The following is a 26,658-nucleotide window of genomic DNA, read 5'->3' as shown; positions in this document are numbered from 1 at the left end:
CAACCTGCTCCAGAGCACTCAGGACCTCAGACTGGAAGTTGAACCTTCGCCCCAACAGGACAACGACCCTAAGCACACAGCCAAGACAACGCAGGAGTGGCTTCGGGACAAGTCTCTAAATGTCCTTGAGTGCCCCAGCCAGAGCCCGGACTTGAACCCAATCGAACATCTCTGGCGAGACCTGAAAATAGCTGTGCAGCGACACTCCCCATCCAACCTGACAGAGCTTGAAAGGATCCACAGAGAAGAAATGGGAGAAACTCCCCAAATACAGGTGTGCCAAGCTTGTAGTGTCATACCAAAGAAGACTCGAGGCTGTAAATCACTGCCAAAGGTGCTTCAACAAAGTACTGAGTAAAGGGGCTGAATACTTATGGAAATGTGATATTTCAAATTCTAAAAACCTGTTTCTGCTCCGTCATTATGGGGTATTGTGTGTAGATTGATGAGGGGGAAAAAAACAACAATTGAATCCATTTTAGAATAAGGCTGTAACGTAACAAAATGTGGGAAAAGCGAAGGGGTCTGAATACTTTCCCAAATGTACTGTTATATACAAAAGTATCTCAAATGCAAAAATAACTGAGCATCATATTGATTAAAGACACTGACAGACTCAAACTCCATAAATATGTATTTATTAAATCACATTCCCTTAAAATAAAATGTTACAGTTTAATACACGTATATGCATCAAGTGGTATCATTCAAGTAAATTACATGATTAATGAAATAATAAATATTAGGTGCAAACCATTTCTGACCACAACGTAGGCCTATAGTCTAGCGAACCAAACAGTGAAAGCATGTAACGTACTGTTTCGTAGCATCGAAGACAAAAACACTACTCCCTCCCTAACCCAGTAGGTCTATTGATGTGCCTAAAGAACAGTTAGCTTCCCTCAGAGTGAGACTAGGGCCCGGTTTCCCAAAAGCATCTTTAAAGCTAGGTACATCTTAGAACCATAGGTTCCCATGTAGCAGTAGTTGTTCCTGGTGACTTGGTACGTACATGGTGCTGGCAAGTTAACACAAGTTTCTAATTGACCATAAGATGGCTAGAGCATTGGGTCACCAAGGTTGTGGGTTCAATTTCTGTAGGGACCACATACAACTGAATATATTGATAAGAAGAAGAGAAGCACCAGTGGTTAGCATGGTACTGACAAGTGGCAACATCAACCCAAGGTTGTGGGTTTAACGCCATCATGGTCCTTCACACAGCTAGCAGATAAGACTGACTGAGTGTTCAGTACATTAGATATAGAAGCTCGGTCACCAGCTATGCATCCCATTCCCCATCTAGGGCACTTATTTTGACCAGGGTCCAATATCCCAGTATAATACACTACTTTTAAACGAAACCCTAAGGGCCCTGGTCAAAAGTAGTGCACTATATAGGGAATAGGGTAACCTTTGGGACGCAGACCGTCACTGTGCGTCCTCCTCAATGGCAGAGCGGACCCTGTCTTCCAGCTGGGCGGCGGTGGGCCGGGCGTCAGGGTCTGAGGCCAGCATGTCCAGTAGCAGGGTGCAGACAGCCTGGCCAGGAGGGGGCGGTAGAGAGGGGGCACGGCGGGACTTCATGGGGATACACACCTGAAGGTCTGGGTTCTCACACAACGCCTCGCCCAGGGGCATCAGCCAGCGGGCCTTACACACATACGCACCTGTAGGAAAAATACTGTATATCACTACTAACACCTTTAAGGAGTCTGCATGTTTCCCAGTCAAAACAGATGGCTAGAGTTTGTGCATATACTTTGATGATATTTTGTAATGTTTTTTTGTTCCTTTTGGACTTCGGTGAGGGTCTTTCCCCCCCCCGGATGTTCAGGCACACCATTTCTCCCCCCCCCCCCGGGAGGCAAGTTCGGAGCCGAAGTCCACGCCCAAACATCTGAGTTTGATGTAAAATTGCGCAACTAAGATCAAAAATGTCAAAAGTAATGGACACATTTCTTGAGTTCTCAGATTAATTCGGACAATTTTTAGATAGTGTATACGAGCTACAGCATCTCAAAATGGACAAACAGTACTATTGCTGCATTTCTCATTTTTCAAGCAAAGGTCTTGAGAGTATGTAGGTACAGACGTTCGGTTAGCCGAGTTCTGCTAGGCGCCAGCTGAACTGAAACATGCTGACGCCTTAAAAACACAAACACCTGTAGCACCACACAGGTACAGGAAAAGATATCAGTATTGCATTTTCAGTGAAAATAGAATGTTTATATGTAGGAAAAACAACAAGCCCTCATCTTGATCCTTCAACCAGGAGAATATGACCGATTGTAATAATTACTGGAGTAGAACAATCATCCATTCATGGGCTCTGGGAAGACAAAAGGAGGCAGAGGAGAAATGAGCCACTACTTTACTGGCCTAGGAAATTTCCCTCCCTCCCTCCCTAACTCACCCCATCCATCCATTCACCCACCAAACCATGGGCAACATAATGAAGCCTCAGTTTACCGTTTTATATTCAAATCCAGTATTGTCTTCGGTAATAAAGACATTTTCATTCAGGTTGATAACCCACTTGAAACGGAGGTGGAGAAGTAAGGTAGCCATTTTAAAGGAGGTGGAGAAGTAAGGTAGCCATTTTAAAGGAGGTGGAGAAGTAAGGTAGCCATTTTAAAGGAGGTGGAGAAGTAAGGTATTTTAAAGGAGGTGGAGAAGGAAGGTATTTTAAGAGGTGGAGAAGTAAGGTATTTTAAAGGAGGTGGAGAAGTAAGGTATTTTAAAGGAGGTGGAGAAGTAAGGTATTTTAAAGGAGGTGGGGAAGGAAGGTATTTTAAAGGAGGTGGAGAAGTAAGGTATTTTAAAGGAGGTGGAGAAGGAAGGTATTTTAAAGGAGGTGGGGAAGGAAGGTATTTTAAAGGAGGTGGAGAAGGAAGGTATTTTAAAGGAGGTGGAGAAGTAAGGTATTTTAAAGGAGGTGGAGAAGTAAGGTATTTTAAAGGAGGTGGAGAAGGAAGGTTTTTTAAAGGAGGTGGAGAAGGAAGGTATTTTAAAGGAGGTGGAGAAGTAAGGTATTTTAAAGGAGGTGGAGAAGTAAGGTATTTTAAAGGAGGTGGGGAAGGAAGGTATTTTAAAGGAGGTGGAGAAGGAAGGTATTTTAAAGGAGGTGGAGAAGTAAGGTATTTTAAAGGAGGTGGAGAAGTAAGGTATTTTAAAGGAGGTGGAGAAGGAAGGTTTTTTAAAGGAGGTGGAGAAGGAAGGTATTTTATTGTAAACCTGTAGCAGAGTGTTTTCCTCCAACAGAGCTGCTCGTTTTAGACCAGACATTTTAGAGAATGAAATATGACAGTCTATATTCTACTGCATCATCATCCTCCGACTCTGAAGAGCCAAAATTTAAACCGGAGCACTCATATTCAAGGATCAGCGTAACTAACCCCTCTGAATCTTTTTACAGATAGTCAACATACATTTGTTTTCCATAGGCTGCCACAGGTCAAGACAACACACACTCCTTCCCCCTGTTGTTCCTGTGTGGAGCTCTCCCTCCCTCCCTCCAACTCACCCAGTTGTTCCTGTGTGGAGCTCTCCCTCCCTCCCTCCAACTCACCCAGTTGTTCCTGTGTGGAGCTCTCCCTCCCTCCCTCCAACTCACCCTGTTGTTCCTGTGTGGAGCCCTCCCTCCCTCCAACTCACCCAGTTGTTCCTGTGTGGAGCTCTCCCTCCCTCCCTCCCACTCACCCAGTTGTTCCTGTGTGGAGCTCTCCCTCCCTCCCTCCAACTCACCCAGTTGTTCCTGTGTGGAGCTCTCCCTCCCTCCCTCCCACTCACCCAGTTGTTCCTGTGTGGAGCTCTCCCTCCCTCCCTCCAACTCACCCAGTTGTTCCTGTGTGGAGCCCTCCCTCCCTCCAACTCACCCAGTTGTTCCTGTGTGGAGCCCTCCCTCCCTCCCTCCAACTCACCCAGTTGTTCCTGTGTGGAGCCCTCCCTCCCTCCCTCCAACTCACCCAGTTGTTCCTGTGTGGAGCCCTCCCTCCCTCCAACTCACCCAGTTGTTCCTGTGTGGAGCCCTCCTCCAAGAAGGTGAGTCTCTCCAGGACGGCCCAGAACATCACCCCCAGGGAGAAGATGTCTGCCTGGGCCGTGTAGCTGAGGCCACCCCACACCTCTGGAGCCATGTAGAAGTCAGAGCCACATGTAGAGGAGAAGTGCTGTCTGGTGTCTCCTTCCATCCCCTGGCTCCCCTCAACGCTCATCTTACTCAGGCCAAAGTCAGCCACCTAAAGGAAGGTAGTGTGGAATGGAAGATTGAAGACAGTGAATATTATTACAGTATCAAGCTGAGGATTTAAATGAACTGTCTGTGTTTGGCTGTTAATTATAAAAAATAAAAAAATAAAAAATCCTAGCTAATGAACCGTTCACCCTTTTAGTAGAACTTTTCTTACAGTTTGTCTATGTACTTTTAAGTTGGGACCATGGTTGCACCGGTGTTCAGTACAACCATGTTATAATGACGCTGGAGGGGATTGCGCCATCTGTGTCCCTATATGTAGGACCCTACATATAATGGCGCGGGGGGGCCCCGGCCCAGGGCCCCGGCGCCGGAGGGGTGGCTGCCGTTTTACGGGCTCCTAACCAACTGTATTATTTTGTTTTGTTTTACTGCATTGTTTCTAACTTATTTTGTACATAAAATGTTGCTGCTACTGTCTCTTATAACCGAAAAGAGCTTCTGGATATCAGAACAGCGATTACTCACCTCAAACTGGACAAAGATTTTTTCCTTTAATAAGTCCGACGCAAAGGATATACTGCTTTCCGGAGACAAGGCCCAAATAGCCCGTCATTCGCGTGAAGAAAAGGTGGAGATACAAAGGGAGAATGTCGGGGTGCCTTGTGAGGATTCGTAGGAGTGTGAGTAAATCACCACTACCATTGGTTCTATTGGCCAACGTGCAATCACTGGAGAATAAACTGGATGATCTATGGTCGAGACTATCCTACCAACGGGACATTAACAACGGCAATATCTTATGTTTCACCGAGTCGTGGCTGAATTAAGATACGGATAATATAGAGCTGGCTGGGTTTCCGTGCATCGGCAGGACAGAGTGCGCAATGTCTAATATTAAAGAAGTCTCGAGGTACTGCTCGCCTGTGGTAGTGTATCTACCAAGAGAGTTCTCATCTATATTATTCAGAGCAGTCTATTTACCACCACAAACCAATGCTGGCACTAAGACCACACTCAACCAGCTGTATAAGGCCATAAGCAAACAAGAAAATGCTCCTCCAGAAGTGACGCTCCTAGTGGCCGGGGACTTTAATGCAGGCAAACTTAAATCTGTTGTACCTCATATTTACCAGCATGTCACGTGTGCAACCAGAGGGGGGAAAAAAAACCTTGACCACATTTACTCCACACAGAGACACGTACAAAGCCCTCCCTCCATTTGAATAATCTAACCATAATTCCATCCTCCTGATTTCTGCTTACAAGCAAAAACTAAAGCAGGACGTACCAGTGACTTGCTCAATACGGAACTGGTCAGATGATGCGGATGCTATGCTACAGGACTGTTTTTCTAGCACAGACTGGAATATGTTCCGGGATTCATAGCTGTTTGGTAGATGAACTACCAAACAGGCAAAGCGTCAAAACAAGACTAAGATTGAATCCTACAACACCGGCTCTGATGCTCGTCGGATGTGGCAGGGCTTGCAAACTATTACGGACTACAATGGGAAACCCAGCCGGGAGCTGCCCTGTGACGTGAGCTAAAATGCCTTTTATGCCCACGTCGAGGCAAGCAACACTGAAGCATGCATGAGAGCACCAGCTGTTCCGGATGACTGTGTGATCACCCTCTCCGTAGCCGATGTGAGCAAGACCTTTAAACAGGTCAAAATTCACAAAGCCGCGGGGCCAGATGGATTACCAGGACGTGTACTCAAAGCATGTGCGGAACAACTGGCAAGTGTCTTAACTGATATTGTCAACGTCTCCCTGACCGAGTCTAATACCTACATGTTTCAAGCAGACCACCATAGTCCCTGTGCCCAAGAATGCGAAGGTACCGCCCCGTAGCACTCACGTCGGTAGCCATGAAGTGCTTTGAAAGGCTGGTCATGGCTCACATCAACACCATCATCCCAGAAACCCTAGACCCACTAATTCGCATACCGGCAACAGATCCAGATGACACAATCTCTATCGCACTCCACACTGCCCTTTCCCACCTGGAAAAAAAGAAACACCTATGTCAGAATGCTATTCATTGACTACAGCTCAGCGTTGAACACCATAGTGCCCACAAAGCTCATCACTAAGCTAAGGACACTGGGACTAAACACCTCCCTCTTCAACTGGATCCTGGACTTCCTGACGGGCCGCCCTCAGGTGGTAAGAGTAGGCAACAACACATCCGCCATGCTGATCCTCAACTCAGGAGCTCCTCAGGGATGCGTGCTTAGTCGTCTCCTGTATTCCCTGTTCACCCACGACTGCGTGGCCAGGCACAACTCCAACACCATCATTAAGTTTGCTGACGACAACAGTGGTAGGCCTGATCACCAACAACGATGAGACAGCCAATAGGGAGGTGGTCAGAGACCTGGCAGTGTGGTGCCAGGATAAGAACCTCTCCCTCAATGTGAGCAAGACGAAGGAAATGATCGTGGACTACAGGAAAAGGAGGGCCAAACAGGCCCCCATTAACATTGCCGGGGCTGTAGTGGAGCGGGTTGAGAGCTTCAAGTTCCTTGGTGTCCACATCACCAACAAACTATCATGGTCCAAACACACCAAGACAGTCGTGAAGAGCGCACGACAACACCTTTTCCCCCTCAGGAGACTGAAAAGATTTGACATGGGTCCCCAGATCCTCAAAAAGTTACACAGCTGCACCATCGAGAGCATCCTGACTGGTTGCATCACCGCCTGGTATTGCAAACTGCTCGGCATCCGACCGTAAGGTGCTACAGAGGGTAATGCGTACGGCCCAGTACATCACTGGGGCAAAGCTTCCTGCCATCCAGGATCTATATACTAGGCGGTGTCAGAGGAAGGCCTAAAAAAATTGTCAAGGACTCCAGTCACCCAAATCATAGACTGTGATCTCTGCTACTGCACAGAAAGCAGTACCAGAGCGCCAAGTCTAGGTCCAAAGGGCTCCTTAACAGCTTCTACACATAAGCTATAAGACTGCTGAACAATTAATCAAATGGCCACAGGACTAATTACATTGGCAACTCCCATCCTCTGCATTTCCCCTTGCTGCTACTCGCTGTTTATTATCTATGCATAGTCACTTTACCTCTACCTACATGTAAAAATTACCTCAACTAACCTGTACCCCCACACATTGACTCGGTACCGGTACCCCCGGTTTATACCCTCATTGTTATGTAATTTTGTGTTACTAAATAAACTAAAGTTAAAAAATAAAACGAAGTAAATATTTTCTTCTGTATGTTTCTTTAACTGCATTGTTGGTTAAGGCCTTGTAAGTAAGCACAGTAAGGTCTACACCTGTTGTATTCGACGCATGTCACAAATTACATTTGATCTGGTTACACTGAAGTGTTCACCTTCTTAGCACGCACACACCCCTTTCACTTCCCTTTCAATGTTGGCGCACCTACCTTAATGAGAGGCCCATTAGGCGTGAGCGAGACAAGCACGTTGTCTGGCTTCAGGTCTCTGTGTACAATGCGGAGGCGGTGGAGGAAGGCTATGGCTGAGCTTAGCTGCTGGACCACGCTGTGGTTCCTCTGGCTGTCTGGAGGTCTGGACAACAGGTAGTGGTTCAGGTCTCCCCCATCACAGTACTCCATCACCAGCCACAGGGCCAAGCAGCGCCTGGGACCACGGTTCTCCTTCTCTCTGGTGGGGGCAGGTCTCTTTCTGGACCTGGAGAGGCCAGACATTTTCCTCACAGGCGTTTTGGACATGGATAAGTCAGAGTTAGTTGTTTCCTGGGATTTGGACATGAAGAAGTCTGACTCTGAGTTAGTTCTCAATCTGCTCTTAAAGAGACCACCTGAGTTAGTTCTGTTCTTAGTTTTAGACCGGGAGGAGTCTGACTTAGTCCTTTTCTCCTCCTGGTTCTGCTCTATCCCCACCACGCTGCCTTTTAGGGCGCTCTCCACCAGGTCCAGAGGCAGCCTGCCTGGCCTGAGGGGCTGCAGGGTCTTGGGTCCAGTCTGCAGCAGGCAGCCATGGAGGGCGATGACGTTGGGGTGGTTCTTGGCAGTGGCCCTCATGGCCCACAGCTCCTGGAGGTAAAGCTCGATGCACTCTGGGCTACTACAAGGCAGGCGTTTTATGGCAACCCGCTCGCCTGTTTTAGACATGTGGCCCTCGAAGACCACCCCGTAGCTGCCTCGCCCGACCTCCCTCTCAAGGGTGTACAACTCCTCCATCTTCTGACTCACTATATAAGCAGGAACTTGGATTGTTCTTAGATTCTTGGTTTGAAGTCAGTGTTTGAGTTCACCATGTCTGCAAAAGGACAAAAATATTGTTAGCTAGTTGTAGCTAGCATGAAATTGATGAGACATGATATGATCTCAGTCTTTCCAGTTTGAGCAAATAAACTTAGCAACAAGTAGCTCTCGAAAACCCAAAGGTTCTTCCATCATACACCCTTTTGGGTTATCAGCTGATTGTATGGAGGGCAGCTGGGACCATGTGAACTACAATCCCACTACAATTAGAAACGTTAATAGCCCTCACTTGCAATTTGTTTTTACAAACATCCGGAAGTTAACAGTGAAAAGAATCTTTCAAATACAAAAGACACAGTTAAATGTACATAGTTTAGCAAAGTCGCATCCTGGTTGCACCCGACAGAATTTTCAAAACATGATACGAAACTTTGTCCCCAATTATGCTCAATTGGGCAGAATCTCAATTGCATTTCCTTGATTCCTCTTTGTCAATATCCATTGGATGAGAAGGCCAGAGGTCCCTCCCCTGTGACCTTCTCCTCCAATGGATTTTGAGAAGGAGACGAGAAAAGAGGACACGAGGAGTTTACAATTGAGATCTTCCCAGAGTCACTAAGAGGGGAAAGTCTAAACGGTATCCTTGGGACATCCCAACTCTGATGTCACCCCATTGAAGTTGAAATGTAAAACAGTTTAGGCTAGGTAAGGGTTATGGCTAAGGTTAGGGTAGGAGTTAAGGTTAGGATGTCCCAAGGATTCCGGATAGCACTAACCCTAAGGCGCTACACGATCCTTCAGATGTCTGCATTGGCCATGCAGCATTTACAGTGATATGGCCTCTGCAGAAGTCAGGGCAATCATACTTCTTGCGCTTCTCCAGGCAGAGCAGAGCTTTTGTCAAGGAAGTAAGTTTGTGTTTATACAGGACCTCCCACCTTCACCTACCATCAACCAAGCATGTCAATGTGGAGCTATAAGGCACACAAGGATGTGGGTATGGACTCAATTTGGCCTCTACGTGCCTCCAGAAACTTCGCAATTGCATCACACCATCCATACTGCACCTTTGACCACATGTTCGGATCAAGCATAAATTGTCTCTTAGAGAAAGGATCTCTGAGGAGTGTAGTCTCAGTTAGGCAGTGTTCTTAAATACAGGCAGGTGCAACTTTACTAAACTGTGAACATTAACTGTATATTATGTATTTGAAACATTATTTCTCGCGTATATGAATGTTAAGTTTAAAATATTTCCAAAACTATATCGAGTACAAGGCGCATTTGCGTTTAAACAGAGGATTTAGTGAATAGTCCAAAGGCCGGTAGATGGAGTTAGTCATTTCATCTTACAGTCCAAAGACATTCATTGTATTCAACTGGTTTAACAAACGGATCCCCCGTGGACCGTTCATAAATAAAACTTATATTCAGCTGCAAATGCGTCGACTTCCTCTTTAACTCGATTTAATGTCGATTAGGTGAAAAACAACAGGGAAAATACGCATAACGTTACTTTCTTTATGGAACAATGTTCCACCACCAATGCTAGAGTGGCTGCACTATAATGCCTTTATTTCTTTTTATTTATTTCACCTTTATTTAACCAGATAGGCAAGTTGAGAACAAGTTCTCATTTACAATTGCGACCTTTAGATGGCAATATGAAAATGTAACGTTATGCATTCATGTTTACTAACATTTACCATCTGTTTTAATGGGCAAATGTTAGCTACCTAGAAGCCCGCGAGAATTATCTAACGTTAACTAATTTGTCAACATGTTGTTTGCTAACAGGCATTAACAGTAGCTAAAGTAGTTAGCTAACGAGAACGTTAGCTAAATTGTCGACTTTACTGACTATAGTAAAATGTGGGTACCAAGCTAGTTGAGAAGACATTAACAGTAGTAATGTTCTTTCAACTGACTTTCACTTTTCAAAAATAATTTACCAGAACTGCATATTTCAATCGCTTGCCTTGGTAACAACTGAGCGTTCTTCTCGTTTGAGTTACGGTTGGCTAACTGGTTAGCTTGCTAAACGTATCGAGACATTTTTAATTTAGCTACATTACGTAAATTACACTTACCCATAGAGTTGATATTTTTTTCACTAAAAGTTAATTATAGCTATGTGTCTCTGTTAATAACTTGACTAACAGATTAATCTGAAACGGACACCAACATCGTCGAGTCAAATGAAAACAAAGATGGATTTGCAGAACTTTCGTCTCCTTTTGGAACGTCCCGCTCTTAGACAAACGTGCGCTGTGATAGGCTACAGAACCGTACGTAACAACGTTTACTTGTATCATTGGCCAATTAACGAAGATGCATGTTTGATATAATTCGAAATGTCCAATGTCGGAACGTTTCATATAATTTAATCAAAATGGTGGATAAATTAAGATAGTTCACTCAGGCAGTTTGCTGTTGAGAAAAACGTGTCACTTGCGGTCTACTTAACTAGGTGTCTCCCATAGACACCAATGCAATCAATAGCAGCTGGGTAGTCTACTTGGTTTATTGACTGTCAGTAGACACGTTTCCATCCAGTTTTTATGCGAGTAAAGTCATACTGTAATACAAAAAAATTATCACAACATCTGTGATGGAAACAGGTCGTTTCGGTACAATTTTATATATGCCGACAGATAATTTATTCACTGCTCTGAAATCGCAGTAGATAGCCACTTTCGTCTGAGTGTGCCAGAGCGCAGAATAACTAATTAATTTACAAACACCAGTTGAATATGGCTGGTGTCAGTAAACATCGGCAAAAAAGCGCAATTAAATTGTTGCAAGCATCACATTTAGTCTCCAACGCTCTGGATAACATGAAAACAGCCTAAACAGCTCTGCTAGGGCAAGTAAAATGGTCAGAGTGAGGTGTTATCTCATTTGTGTCTGGAAGTAGCTAGCAAGTTAGCCCGTTAGCCTTGGTGCTTGACTGCAGTTGTGAGGTCAGAATGCTCGGATCAAGCCTACTCCTCAGCCAGAGCATCCAGTGTGCCCTCTGAAGGCTCCAAGTGCAAAACACTCTGGATTTATGAATGGACAATCTGACCATGCTGAATTTACGGGCAGATGGCACTCTGGCACTCCAGATTTAATTTAGGAACACACCCTACATGGTGGGATCTTTTGTGCCAATACAATTAATTATGCAATAAATGGTGGTGGCTTTTTTGCTAAAGTTTACTGACACCGGCCATATTCAACAGGTGTTGAGCGTTTGTAAATTCATCAGTTATTCTGCAGTCTGGCACACTCAGACGAGTGCTCTGAAATCAGAGTAGATAGCCAGAGTGAATTTACGAACACACACTTGGAGTCATGCGAGGATATGGCTTGTGGTCCTCCCACTATGACTCAGGAAACCATGCAGTTTATTAGGCAAGAGATTAAATAACTTCAGAGTGGTAAAAATGCAAATAATATATACTTAATTCAATGTTGGACAGTAGTTAGAATACACCTAATGGAAACAGGTTATTTTTTACTTGAAATGATTATTACATATTTACTTGTTATTCAAACACTACTGAATTGAGAAATAATCATTAGAAATCATGTCAGATTGACGAAATGTATTTTAAGTATTCATGTTTAACAACTCAAATACCTAAAAAATGAATCAATGACTCCTTTCCAATGGAATATCAAGGGTCTTATTCTGGTGACATGATGATCGATGCTTTGCTGCCGTTTGACTAATAAAAATCATCTGTCTCTTTTATCCATAATCTCATGATGTAGTAGTAGTCTACACCAGCACTGTATCTTCCATCTGTTAGCTAGAGCTCACTACATCATCACACACATTACCTGACACCCTAGACCTACTTTCATTTGCATACCACCCCATCCATTGAAGATGCAATCGCCATCACACTGCACACTCCCCTATTCCATCTGGACAAGAGGAATACCTATGTAAGAATGCTGTTCATTTGACTATAGCTCAGCCTTCAACACCATAGTACCCTCCAAGCTCATCATTAAACTCGGGGCCCTGGGTCTGAACCCCGCCCTGTGCAACTGGGTCCTGGACTTCCTGACGGGCCGCACCCAGGTGGTGAAGGTAGGACACAACACCACTACGCAGATGCGCAACACAGGAGCCCTACAAGGGTGCGTGCTCAGCCCCCTCCTGTACTCCCCGTTCACCCATGACTGCATGGCCACGCACTCCTCCAACTCAATCATGAAGTTTGCAGACAATAGGAGTAGGCTTGATTACCAGCTTACAGGGAGGTGAGGGCCCTGGCAGACTGGTGCCAGGAAAATAACCTCTCCCTCAACATCAACAAAACAAAGGAGCTGATTGTGAACTTCAGACAGCAGAGGGACCACGCCACTATCCACATCCATGGGACCGCAGTGGAGAAGGTGAAAAGCTTCATGTTACTCGGCGTACACATCCCTGACATGGTCCACTGACACAGACAGTGTGATGAATCCTGTGCAACAGCACCTCTTCAACCTCAGGATGCTGAAGAAATTCGGCTTGGCCCCTAAAACCCTCAAACTTTTACAGATGCACAATTGAGAGCATCCTGTCGGGCTGTATTACCTCCTGGTATGGCAACTGCACCTCCCGCAACCGCAGGGCTCTCCAGAAGGTGCACACTGCCTGCCCTCCGGGAAACATACAGCACCCGATGTCAGAGGAAGGCCAAAAAGATCATCAAGGACATCAACCACCCGAGCCACTGCCTGTTCACCCCGCTATCATCCAGAAGGCGAGGTCAGTACAGGTGCATCAAAGCTGGGACAGAGAGACTGAAAAACAAATTCTATCTTAAGGCCATCGGGCTGTTAAATAGCCATAACTAGCCGGCTACGACCCGGTTACTCAACACTGCACCTTAGACAGTTGAATGTACAGTTGAAGTCGGAAGTTTACATACACTTTGGTTGGAGTCATTAAAACTCGTTTTTCAACCACTCCACAAATTTCTTGTTAGCAAACTATAGTTTTGGCAAGTCGGTTAGGACAACTACTTTGTGCATGACACAAGTCATTTTTCCAACAATTGTTTACAGACAGATTATTTCACTTATAATTCACTGTATCACAATTCCAGTGGGTCACAAGTTTACATACACTAAGTTGTCTGTGCCTTTAAACAGCTTGGAAAATTCCAGAAAATGATGTCATGGTTTTTAGAAGCTTCTGATAGGCTAATTGACATCATTTGAGTCAATTGGAGGCGTACCTGTGGATGTATTTCAAGGCCTATCTTCAAACTCAGTGCCTCTTTGCTTGACATCATGGGAAAATCAAAAGAAATCAGCCAAGACCTCAGAAAAAATTTGTAGACTTCCACAAGTCTGGTTCATCCTTGGGAGCAATTTCCAAATGCCTGAAGGTACCACGTTCATCTGTACAAACAATAGTACGCAAGTATAAACACCATGGGACCACGCAGCCATCATACCACTCAGGAAGGAGACGTGTTCTGTCTCCTAGACATGAACGTACTTTGGTGCGAAAAGTGCAAATCAATCCCAGAACAACAGCAAAGGACCTTGTGAAGATGCTGATGGAAACAGGTACAAAAGCATCTATATCCACAGTAAAACGAGTCCTATATCGACATAACCTGAAAGGCCGCTCAGCAAGGAAGAAGCCACTGCTCTAAAACCGCCATAAAAAAGCCAGACTACGGTTTGCAACTGCACATGGGGACAAAGATCGTACTTTTTGGAGAAATGTCCTCTAGTCTGATGAAACAAATATAGAACTTTTTGGCATAATGACCATCGTTATGTTTGGAGGAAAAAGGGGGAGGCTTGCAAGCCGAAGAACACCATCCCAACCGTGAAGCACGGGGGTGGCAGCATCATGTTGTGGGGGTGCTTTGCTGCTGGAGGGACTGGTGCACTTCACAAAATAGATGGCATCATGAGGATGGGAAATTGTGTGGATATATTGAAGCAACATATCAAGACATCAGTCAGGAAGTTAAAGCTTGGTCGCAAATGGGTCTTCCGAATGGACAATGACCCCAAGCATTTACATTTTACATTTTAGTCATTTAGCATACGCTCTTATCCAGAGCGACTTACATTAGTGAATACATTTCATACATTTTTTTCCCCCCGTAAATTTTTCCCGTACTTCCAAAGGTGTGGAAAAATGGCTTAAGGACAACAAAGTCAAGGTATTGGAGTGGCCATCACAAAGCCCTGACCTCAATCCTATAGAAAATGTGTAGGCAGTACTGAAAAAGCGTGTGTGAGCAAGGAGGCCTACAAACCTGACTCAGTTACACCAGCTCTGTCAGGAGGAATGGGCCAAAATTCACCCAACCTATTGTGGGAAGCTTGTGGAAGGTTATCCAAAACATTTGACCCAAGTTAAACAATTTAAAGGCAATGCTACCAAATACTTATTGCGTGTATGTAAACTTCTGACCCACTGGGAATGTGATGAAAGAAATAAAAGCTGAAATAAATCATTCAACTATTATTCTGACATTTCACATTCTTAAAATAAAGTGGGGATCATAACTGACCTAAAACAATTTTAACTAGGATTAAATGTCAGGAATTGTGAAAAACTGAATTTAAATGTATTTGGCTAAGGTGTATGTAAACTTCCGACTTCAACTGAACATAGACATGGAATCACTGGCCACTTTAATAATGTTTATATTTATATATTTCTTAATTCCATTCTTTTACTTTTAGATTTGTGTATTGTTGGGAATTGTTAGATACTACTGCACTGTTGGAGCTAGGAACACAAGCATTTCGCTACACCCGCAAAAACATCTGCCAATTGTGTATGTGACCAATAAAATGATATATTTTTTAATATGGTGTCAAATCCGAAATCCGATTCAAAAGTTGAACGAGCACTAGATGGTGCGCATGAGCAAGATGAAACATTACGTAACGTAACACAATGTGGGAAAAAGTCAAACGGTTTGAATACTTTCTGAATGCACTGTATGTCTCAAGAGAAAATAATTTGCCCTTATTAAACTTCCCAGATCATTTTCGATCAATGGATGTTGATTTAACTTGTTTTGACGGCTATAATTAAGCAATAAAAAGGCCAGGAGGTGGTGTGGTATATGGCCAATATACTACGGCTAATGGCTGGTCATAGGACGCAGCCCTTCGCCGTGGTCGGCCAACATCTCATTTCAGGGAAAAGTCTACAATGGAACTGATATTAGTTCTGTGAACTTGTGTGACCTACCACTACGCAGCTGAGCTGTTGTAGTTTCTAGACATTTCCACTTCACAATAACAGCACTTACAGTTGACTGGGGGCAGCTCTAGCAGGGTAGATATTTGACCAACTGACTTGTTAGAAAGGTGGCATCCTATGACAGTGGGCACGTTGAAAGTCACTGAGCTCTTCAGTACAGGCCATTCTACTGCCAATGTTTGTCTATGGAGATTGCATGGTGGTGTGCTCCTTGATTCTATACACCTGGCTGAAATAGCCAAATCCACATACTTTTGTATATATAGTGTATTTCTGTATTTCATTTTTTATACATTTGCAAAAATCTCAAAAAACATTTTTCACTTTGTCATTATGGGGAATTGTGTGTAGATGGATGAGAATTATACTTTTTTAAATACATTTTGAATTCAGACTGTAACAATGTGTGGAATAAGGGGTATGAATTCTTTCTGAAGTCATTGTAAATCATTGGTCGTGACATGCTTATCTGACTTACTTTACTCGCATAAAAAGGTTAGATGACAACCTGGTTACAAAAAGATCCCACCATGTCAAAATGGACAACTTATCCGTCAGCATTCATAAAATTGTACCAAAGCTTCCTGTTTCCATCATCTGTTGTGATTTTACATAAGACTGTACTCACATAACTGTGGATGGAAACATGGTTTATGACTGAGATGTTTGTCCCACCTACATTATTAAGATGAATGCACTATGTCACCCTGGATAAGAGTCTGCTAAATTACTAAAATGTAAAATAATATGCTGCCAGAGATCCCATAGACTCCCATTGTGCTCAGACATACTGATGGTGATCTTAATACAGAGTGGTTTGGACAAGAGACAGACAAGGACAAATACACAGAGGCTAATTTGTTTATTTGTATTTTTTTAAATACAGAATATTTGCATTTAAAGCCAAAGCAACTATGCTGGGGGTAAAAATCACAAATTCTGTCACTTGATTTCTCTGCCATTTGAGTGCCAACAACAACAAAAAATAAAAAAGCAGAGAAACATTGATCTCATCTAGATATCAAAGCAAAAGGTCAAATAAGGTTAAAAAAAAAATTCATAAAGACCTGGTGACCGGATGACATTGGAAAATGAGCTCGTCTATTGATTGATAATGAGTAGACAATCAATAACAGACTCCAAACAATATGAAGGTCTCCAATTAGAAGCAGCAGGATCAATACATTCACAAGGACATTGTGATGGAGCTAGCCACTGCACGGTCTGTCTGGTGCTAGGACACAGACTCGAGTCCAGTCATAACTAAAAACACTCAAAGCAGATCAATTTTTTTTACACAGATTATTTCCCTTAAAATAGCAAGGTTTCCATCCAATTGGAGACAGATTTTAATTGCGACTATTCTAAAATCTGAAATAAAAACAATCATATTTTCCCACCTGGGATGAGTTTCCATAAATTGACTTGTTGAGGATAAAGGATGTGTGTGATGACACAGTGCACATAATAACTTTTGCAGTTAAATTCCAATGTAACGTTACGGAATAAAAAATAATAATAAAAAAAACAAGGTAAATGGGATTCCATCTTCTTTTCAACTCTGCTGACGGTTGTCACAACGTTTTGCGTTCTATAGTGAATGTGTCCACTCTGGTCATGGCATGTGCGCTCTAGCCACCAGCTCACAGATACAGTGCGGGTAAACTACCTACATGAGATTATTATGGACAAAAAAAGTGTGAGATAATTTTTATTGCTCAAAACGGCAGTCAAACATCGATCATCATGTCACCAGAATAAGACTCAATATTTATTGGAAAGGAGCATCAAGCTCATCACCGTGCTCTTTCACCAGCCTGTGAAGTTCAGAACTTATTTCATCTGTAGTCTAATAAACTGCGTGGGTTTACCCAGTCGTAGTGGGAGGAGCACACAACATATCACGTGACTCCAAGTTTACTTCGATAAAAAAAAAAAATATATATATATATATATATATATATATATATATATATATATATATATATATTTGCGCATAAGAGGCATATCCACCACAATTTCCCGCATAAATATTTTTACAGACACAAAAAGATCTGACGTTGTCGAGCGTATTTTGTTGTCAGCAAATTTCATAATTACATTGTTTTTTTTTAATCCCACATGCACTTTAAATCGCATTAAACGGTTGGATGGAAACCTGGTTAGTTCTCTTTTGTATTTTCCCCTTCACGTGGAGGAGCATGGAATGGGTTCATTCAAAAATATACTGCTCATTGACAGGGTGACAATTATCTAGTTGTGACGCTAGACTACTACCGTTTAGCAGAAGCACTGCACAGACTGTTTAGCAGAAGCACTTCACAGACTACTGTTTAGCAGAAGCACTGCACTTGTGGAGTTTCAGATTCTGTCTATTTGCATAGGCCTTCCCACAGATGTCGCACACGAACGGTTTGACACCAGTGTGCACATGCCGCTCGTGATATTTTAGATGACTTGACTGGGTGAACCTTTTCCCACATTGATCACACTCAAACGGTTTCTCCCCTGTGTGAATGAGCATGTGAGCTTTAAGAGTAGGATTGCTAAAGAAACCTTTCCCACAAACGCTACATTGACATGGTTTCTTCCCTGTGTGAGTGACCATATGATTTTTTAGGGTATAACGTCTTGGAAAAACTTCCCCACAAATCTCACACTTGAATGAAGGCTTTTCTTCACCGTCTGTGTGGGTGTTTAGTTTATGTATGGTTAGGGTTCCGGACTGGGTAAAACTTTTCCCACAAAGGTCACAGTGATATAGTTTCTCACCTGTGTGCGTTATCTCGTGTCTTTTGCAATTACCCGAAGAATGAAACTTTTTGCCACAAACGTCACAAGAAAAGGGTTTTTCTTCCTTGTGTCTCCTCATGTGTTTATACAGATGGTCTCTTTTGGCGAAACATTTGCCACACACGTCGCAGACGAAGCGTTTCTCTGGCGTTTCTCCAGGGTGGCTGGCTACCATGTGCTTTCTGAGAGCGTGTCCATTGTTGAATGGTTGGCCACATACAGTACAGCTATGATCCTTCTCTTTATGAGTCATCATATGGGTTTTTAAGGACACAGCGGTGAAGAACGTTTTGCCGCACGTCTCACAGCAATACTTTCTCTCCCCGGAGTGTGTTCCCTGGTGATAAGACAATCCTTCTCTGGTCTTTAAGACCTTTGGGCAGGAAGAGCAGCTGAATGTCCTCCGCTTTACAATGCACTTGTGCCTTTCCCCTAGAAACTTTTTTTCACAAACTGCGCATGTGACCGTTTTCTCCATTTTGTGACGTTTCTTGTGTGACTGCAAAGTACATTTCTGGCGAAACACTGCGTCGCAATCGGTACAACTGAAGGTGTTCTCTTGGTGTTTAATGGAATGTTTCGCTAGCTGTTTAGCCAGATTAAAACCTTTCCCGCAATGAGAGCATCTGTAGGATTTTGTATGGGACTGAAGGTGTCTCGTCAGATACCATTTCTCCTTGAAACATTTTCCACAGTGGGAACAGATGAGGGGCCCCTGGTGGGCGGCATCTGCAGAATCCCCACATTGGATATCTTGATCTTCTCCATCCCTACTTGCTTCTTGCTTGTCTGGGTCCGATGCAGATCTAGGTTGAAGAAAAAAAAAAAGGTTAAGACAAGAGGATTCTAATATCCCATAATTCTTTGCATGAGGAAGAATTCTTAAAAACCAAAAATGTGAGCTATGCTAGTTAGCAACAGCGCTGAATCTGTTTATTTTCAAAAGCTACCATATGGAATTATTAGGGTTAACCTGGGTATCTTCAACCTGGATGCAGATGGCGCCTGAGGGTCAAAGTCATCATCCTGGCTGGGATCAACCTCAGGGAGCCATTCCTCGTCTGATGAAGGTGAGGGCAAGGGGGCAAGGCCATGGTCCTCCTCCTGACTATCAGACTCAGAAGATCCCTCATCTGTAAACAGAGAAGGTCATTGTGGTTGTTGCTGTGCAGAAGAAAATCGGAGATGTAACTGGTTTCAGGAAACTAGGCATAGTAGTAGAACTACAAAAAACGTGTTGCTCTCCACTTTCTGGAGGACCGAGTTTTGAAATCAGTGGAATTAGGGTTATGATAGCTAAGAAGATGGATAAAATTCTGGCGTTTGATTGCAAATATGCAGACGGAGTCGAAAAGAGAACACATAGAATGCTGTTGTAATCCAGAGACAGGTGTTTTATACATCTTCAAACACCGTGACAGAGGGAGAAGCGTCCATCCATGTATATGGGTAAAATAGTCTAGCTAGCTACATTTTCAGATATTATGTTTAATCTTTGCCAGAAAGTTGTTTTCATTTCAAGTAAAAGCGTAATGTTAGCAAGCTAGCTAGCGTAATGTTAGCTAGCTAGCGTAATATTAGCTAGCTAATGTTAGCTAGCTAACGTTACGTGTATGATCGTGTAGTAATATTATTTGTATCTCAGAGCCATTTGCATAGCTAGTTATAGCCTAATGTTAGCTAGCTAGCTAACATTGAACTTAATTGGTTAGCTACCTGCAGATTCATGCAGGGTAGTAACGTCATGAGTTGGGATTGTGGTTCATTGTTTAGCTAGCTAGCTACATGTCTAAACAAAAAGACTCCACTATGCAAGTAACCATTTCACTACACCTTCTGTATACTGTACATGTGGCAAATAAAGTTGTATTTGATATAGGTGTTCACCGAAGACGGTAATGTGTATAAAATGATCTGCACCAAAGTCAAATGAGGCTATAATGTTTGTCTCATTGGCCTGTGTCCAAGTTCTAAAATTCTCCAGTAGAATGCCTTGCTTTTATTTCGCCACACTCACAACCGTAAGCTATTTTCTGTAATTGGCTCACCATTAACAGGTAAATAATAATCTTGTTGTGAGTTTATTTTTCTGTAATAATGAAGACACATGAGCTAAAGAAATGAAGACTGTCAGCTATATGATATGGTCATTATTTGAACTGGCTAGCCATCTAACTAACAAGCTATAAACTAACCAAAACATTGTTTAGAATGTTGCTTTTTAGTTGCCTGGATTGATAGATTGACATATACTGAATTCATTTTTTAAATGGGTGGTTTATTTGTGTTAAAATACACTAGTTATGCTATTTTGGATCACCAGGCAGGTAATGTCATGCAGCCTGTAGTTTTTGTGTTTATACTTTTTCATTAAAACAAGTTTGATTTCGGACAACAAAACATTCATTATGTCACTGCTACAACTGTCAATAGACAGCCTTTAGTCTTGAAATCTTTGGTTGTTTAGTACATGGCCTCACATGTGAATCCTTAAAGAGATGGGTGGGGCTAAGGTGTAAGAGGGTGTGAACAATGCTGAAAGGGTGTAGACTAAGAAGAGCTCTCCAGTAGGTTTACTAAAACATTCAAGGGCCATTTTCTCAAAAGTGAGTTTACAAGTTTATCAACTTTCAAAGCAGGATTACTTTCCCCATTGTTCCTCAACTGTAGTGTATGATAAACCATTTTCTAGCTCTGAGTGTCTACTTTTACCCAATGTACATGTTTTTTTTTTTTAAACACACAATTTCAAATTTTGCTACATAAGACCAAATCAAGCCGGTCGGTCACAAATTATTTAACTGTAGCAACAACAAAAATATGTACACAATGTTGTAATATAATTGATGTTACACAGGAAGAGGAAACTGTACTTGGAACATCCATAGAGTTAAATAGAGGACTCTAGATGGATAAAACCTGTTTCGGCATGGACATTGCCATTAAGGGCTTCCACCATTTTTAAGTAGTCAACCGGGTGGGACTTCCTATGGTTAAGGAAGGATCACGATTCCATTCGGGTCATCAGGAGGGATCAGCCAATGAATTATACTTGTGAACAAACATTCCATAACTGCAGGTTCCAGTAAATCGCCAACCGTGGCTTCATACCCGTTTAAACAACACAATCTAGGTGTCAGTATACACTAGGGTTGGGCTGTAGTCCATTCCGTTTTTTCTCTTTTAACTCCCCAGTCCTTAACAATTACAAGCATACATAAAAAAACAATGCAGCCACCACTACGCGTGAAAAATGTGGAACTCAGTAATGTGTTGTATTTGCACCAAACATATCACTTTGTATTCAAGACAAAAGGTTACTTTACTTTGACACATTTGTTGCAGTATTACTTTAGTGCCCTGTTGCAAACAGGATGCATGTTTTGGAATATTTGTATTCTGTACAGACTTCCTTATTTACACTCTATCAATTACAATGCAGTCGGGAAGTATTCAGATCCCTTCACTTTTCCCACATTTTGTTATGTTACAGCCTTATTCTAAAATGGATTCATATAGTTTTTTCCCCTCATCAATACCCCATAATGACAAAGCATAAATAAGGTTCGAATTTTTTTGCACATTTACTACAAAAATAAATCACATAAGTATTCAGACCCTTTACACAGTACTTTGTTGAAACACCTTTGGCAGCGAGTACAGCCTCGAGTCTTCTTGGCTGTGACGATACAATCTTGGCGCAGCGAGTACAGCCTCGAGTCTTTTTGGCTATGACGATACAAGCTTGGCACACCTATAGGATTTGATTTATATTTGGGGAGATTCTCCCATTCTTCTCTGTAGATCCTTGAAAGCTGTCAGGTTGGATGGGGAGCGTTGCTGCACAGCTATTCTCAGGTCTCTCCAGAGATGTTGGATCGGGTTCAAGGCCGGGCTCTGGCAACTCAAGGACATTGAGACTTGTTCCGAACCACTCCTGCGTTGTCTTGGCTGTGTGCTTAGAGTTGTTGTCCTGTTAGAAGGTGAACCTTCACCCCAGTCTGAGGTCCTAAGCGCTCTGGAGCAGGTTTTAATCAAGGATCTCTCTGTATTTTGCACCGTTCATCTTTCCCCCGATCCTGACTAGTCTTCCAGTCCGTGCCTCTGAAAAACATCCCCACAGCATGATGCTGCCACCACTATGCATCACCGTAGGGATGGTATTGGCCAGGTGTTGAGCAGTGCCTCGTTTCTGCCATACATGACGCTAGGCATTCTGGCCAAAGAGTTCAATCTTGGTTTCATCAGACCTGAGAACCTTTTTCTCATTGTCTGATAGTCCTTTAGGTGCCTTTTGGCAAACTCCAAGTGGGCTGTCATGTGCCTTTCACTGAAGAATGGCTTCCATCTGGCCACTCTACCATAAAGGCTTGATTGGTGGAGTGCTGCAGAAATGGTTGTCCTTCTGGAAGGTTCTCCCATCTCCACAGAGGAACTCTGGAGCTCTGTCAGAGTGACCATCGGGTTCTTGGTCACCTCCCTGACCAAGGCCCTTCTCCCCCGATTGCTCCGTTTGGCCAGGGGGCCAAGTCTAGGAGGAGTCTAGGTGTTTCCAAATGTCTTCCATTTAAGAATGACAGAGGGCACTGTGTTCTTGGGGACCTTCAATGCTTCATACATTGTTTGGTACCCTTTCCCAGATCTGTGCCTCGACACAATCCTGATTCAGAACTCCTTTGACCTCATGGCTTGGTTTCTGCTCCGACAGGCAGTCAACTGTGCCGTGATGGGAAAAGTATGCAATTGTAAATGTACGCAAAAAGTAAAGATCACTTTTACTTGATTCATTTTCTATTGAGTCAAAAGTCACCCAGTAAAATACTACTTGAGTAAAAGTCTAAAAGTATTTTGTTTTAAATATACTTAAGTATCTCAAGTAAAAAATAAAATTCCTTACATTTTTATTTATTTTTATTGGCGGATAGCCAGTGGTACACTAACACTCCGACATCATTTACAAATGAAGCATTTGTGTTTAGTGAGTCTATCAGATCAGTGGCAGTAGGGATGACCAGGGATGTTCTCTCCATAAGTGTGTGAATCAGACTATTTTCTGTCCTGCTAAGCATTCAAATGTAACAAATACTTTTAGGTGTGAGGGAAAATGTATGGAGTAAAAAGTACATAATTTTCTGCATGAATGTAGTGAAGTTAAAGTTGTCAAAAATATAAATATTAAAGTACAGATACCATAAAAAACTTCTTAAGTAGTACTTTCAAGTATTTTTACTTCAGTACTTTACACCACTGCAACTGTGGGACCTTATAGTACCTTTTCAAGTCCAATCAATTGAAGGGTATAATTATTTTCTGGATATTGGAGGGAACTGAAACACACTGTCGTGCACGTCGATCCAGAGCATCCCAAACATGCTCAACGGGTGACATGTCTGGTGAGTATGCAGGCCATGGAAGAACTGGGACATTTTCAGCTTCTAGGAATTGTGTACAGATCGTTGCAACATGAGGCCGTGAACTATCATGCTGAAACATGAGGTTGATGGCAGCGGATGAATGGCACGTCAATGGGCCTCAGGATCTTGTCACTGTCTCTCTGTGCATTGAAATTGCTTTCAATAAAATGCAAGTGTTAGCGGTCCGTAGCTTATGCCTGCCCATACCATAACACCACCGCCACCATGGGGCACTCTGTTCACAAGGTTGACATCAGCAAACCACTCACATGACGCCATAAACGTGGTCTGCGGTTGTGAGGCCGGCTGGACGTACTGCCAAATTCTCTAAAATGACATTGGAGGTGGCTTATGGTAGAGAAATTAACATTCAATTCCCTGGCAATAGCTCTGGTGGACATTCCTGCAGTCAGCATGCCAATTGCATGCTCCCTCAAAACTTGAGACATCTTTGGCATTGTGTTGTGTGACAAAACTGCACATTTTAGAGTGACCTTTTATTGTCCCCAGTACAAGGTGCACCTGTGTAATGATCATGCTGTGTAATCAGCTTCTTGATATGCCACAACTGTCAGGTGGATGGATTATCTTGGCAAAAGAGAAATGCTCACTAATAGGGATGTAAACTATTGTGTTTACAACATTTGAGAAAAATAAGCTTTTTGTGCGTATGGAAAATGTCTGGGATCTTTTATTTCGGTTCATGAAACATGGTACCAACACTCATTTAAAGCAAGTCTAAGATCGGTAAATATGTTCTATGTGCACTAGTTATATGCTTACCTTAAGTTCAGTTTTTGCTTCTTACTTTCGGTAAATACAATATTTTAGTGGTACAATGATTCTTTACACTATACTTGCTTGTTTTGTCACAAACTGAAATAAAGCAAACTATTCTAATTTCAGCAAACAGCAAATGGTGGAGCGGTTCCTTCATAGAGCATATTTAAATTCAGGCTGTAACAATAAAATGTGGATAAGGTCAATGAGTGTGAATACTTTCTGAAGGCAAAGCGATATCTCTATCATTCTCTATGCGCTTCCCATGCTCACACAGACTAATGGGACAGATACAGTGTTGCTGTCCTTTAACTCTCTCTTATGGGAACATCCACAACCATAAATGATCAATCAATGTAAAAACAACCACAAATGACTCACCCTTTACGGCTCCTTTTTGAGTCGCAACTGCTTCTCTAATATCTCCTGGACTGATTATAATTACACGTGATTTTACTTCTGGGTTAAGCAAATTTACTGCTTCACCACCGCTTGTGCCTTCTCCACCAGTCTTCTCCACCGCTCTCACCTCCATCTCGTCCACAGTCATTAGTAATGATATTTTCTCCATCGAGCTTTTACTCAACACTTCCATGAATGACGCAAACTTTATCTGAAAGATTAATAATAATAAGAACAATTGGACTGAATTACTGATACCGTCACTGACCATTCAAAATACACACTCACTGCCTGCCTCGTTTTATAGAACATCTGAAGAAATATCTTCCAGACCAGGGCTATCCTACTCTGTTCCTGGAGAGCTACCCTCATGTAGGTTTTCGTTTCAACCCCAGTTGTAACTCACATGAGAACCCGCTGCGGTAGATTAGGGTTGGAGCGAAAACCCACAGGACGGTAACGCTCCAGGAACAAGGTTAGGGAACACTGTTATAGGCTAACGTTAGCTAGCTAAATGTCAAAAAATTTAACCCATAGAGAATGGCAGAGGCCTCTAGTAGCCAACAGGAAAATTTAGCATGGGCAGCGAAATTGAACGATTCCACCATGCTTCTGACATTTTAAAGTAGTCAACTGCGTGGGGTTTCCTATGGGTTATAGCCTCAATGGCGCTACCCATGCAGTCACAGACCCTTAGTATGGCACATATATATATATATATATATAAAACATGTGTCCTCTATCCATCTCTACGGTTTGATCACAGATTATTGGTTTAACGATTCACTTCTCACTCACTTTGTTGGTTGTATTCACACGCTCCATTTCACTCTTCAGGAAACGATTGTCTTTATTCTCCAAAACAGCAGCGCACACGTCGAGAAGTCGCCCCATCTCGCTAACTGTTGATTCTACTAATAACCCCATAATTTGGGATAACTGTGTCTGAAATATATCTGTGCTCGACATGACTGCTAACTAGTTATCTCAGAAATAGCCTACTTTGAAAATTTGTAGTTTGCTTCTTTTCCGCTGTCTAATGTTTCCGGCCTTACGCTGTATTATTGTCCGAAATGAAACACGCAATGGAGAAGAAACGTTCCTACCATTTTCTGTAACATTGGGTGTATTCACTAGGAACCGACCGAAACGGCGAGGGACCTACCTACGAATTAGTCCAGTAGAAACTCTCGTTTCCGTTGCAAAACGTAAATTACTAATCGTTACAGTCCTGGTGAACATGTTGTATGTAGAATTAGGATACACAATGCGCTCCTATCACTGGCGTGGAATTTGTTAGATAATTAAACATACACATTTGTCATAAGTATTTCAAAATAATACCGTGATGTATTGAAAAAATACACATATTGTGAGCTGACAGAAATTAAGACAAAGGTGTTGTTCACAGTGTTATCAAAGCCAGATGTCAGCTGCGGATAAATGTTATTGTCTTTATATTCTCATACTTCAATCGTGTGCCTTTTGTTTTGATGCTGACACAGTTAAGGCTAGAGTCCTTCATTGTAACAATTATGAAGTGCACTCCCTATATCTGTTTTGAAAAAAGCTGAGGGATATGGTTCTGGAGAAATGTAACCACTCTCAAATTCATAGACAGGGCTATGG

The 26,658-nt window shown here is 42.7% G+C and overlaps 1 protein-coding gene and 1 non-coding gene across 2 annotated transcripts; both read right to left on the bottom strand.

Moving 5' to 3' along the window:
• Positions 1-622: 622 nt before the first annotated feature.
• On the bottom strand, positions 623-10,604 carry si:ch211-63o20.7 (serine/threonine kinase 35). The gene is given in 4 exon segments (NM_001173733.1): positions 623-1,670; positions 4,010-4,241; positions 7,609-8,467; positions 10,503-10,604. Coding segments are annotated over 3 exon segments (1,251 nt in total). The 5' UTR covers positions 8,389-8,467; positions 10,503-10,604; the 3' UTR covers positions 623-1,431.
• A 5,883-nt stretch (positions 10,605-16,487) lies between these two features.
• Positions 16,488-26,109, bottom strand: LOC106608310 (uncharacterized). The gene is made up of 4 exons (XR_014392749.1): positions 25,828-26,109; positions 25,009-25,240; positions 19,407-19,566; positions 16,488-19,239 (listed from the first exon to the last, which is right to left on the bottom strand). It is a non-coding gene; the product is annotated as an uncharacterized LOC106608310 (transcript).
• Between the last annotated feature and the right edge of the window lie 549 nt (positions 26,110-26,658).

The sequence above is a fragment of the Salmo salar genome, chromosome 06 (assembly GCF_965601325.2).
Source record: "Salmo salar chromosome 06, fSalSal1, whole genome shotgun sequence".
NCBI lineage: Eukaryota > Metazoa > Chordata > Actinopteri > Salmoniformes > Salmonidae > Salmo > Salmo salar.
Note: the sequence above shows the minus strand (reverse complement) of the source record. Positions and strands in the feature narration are given on the sequence as shown.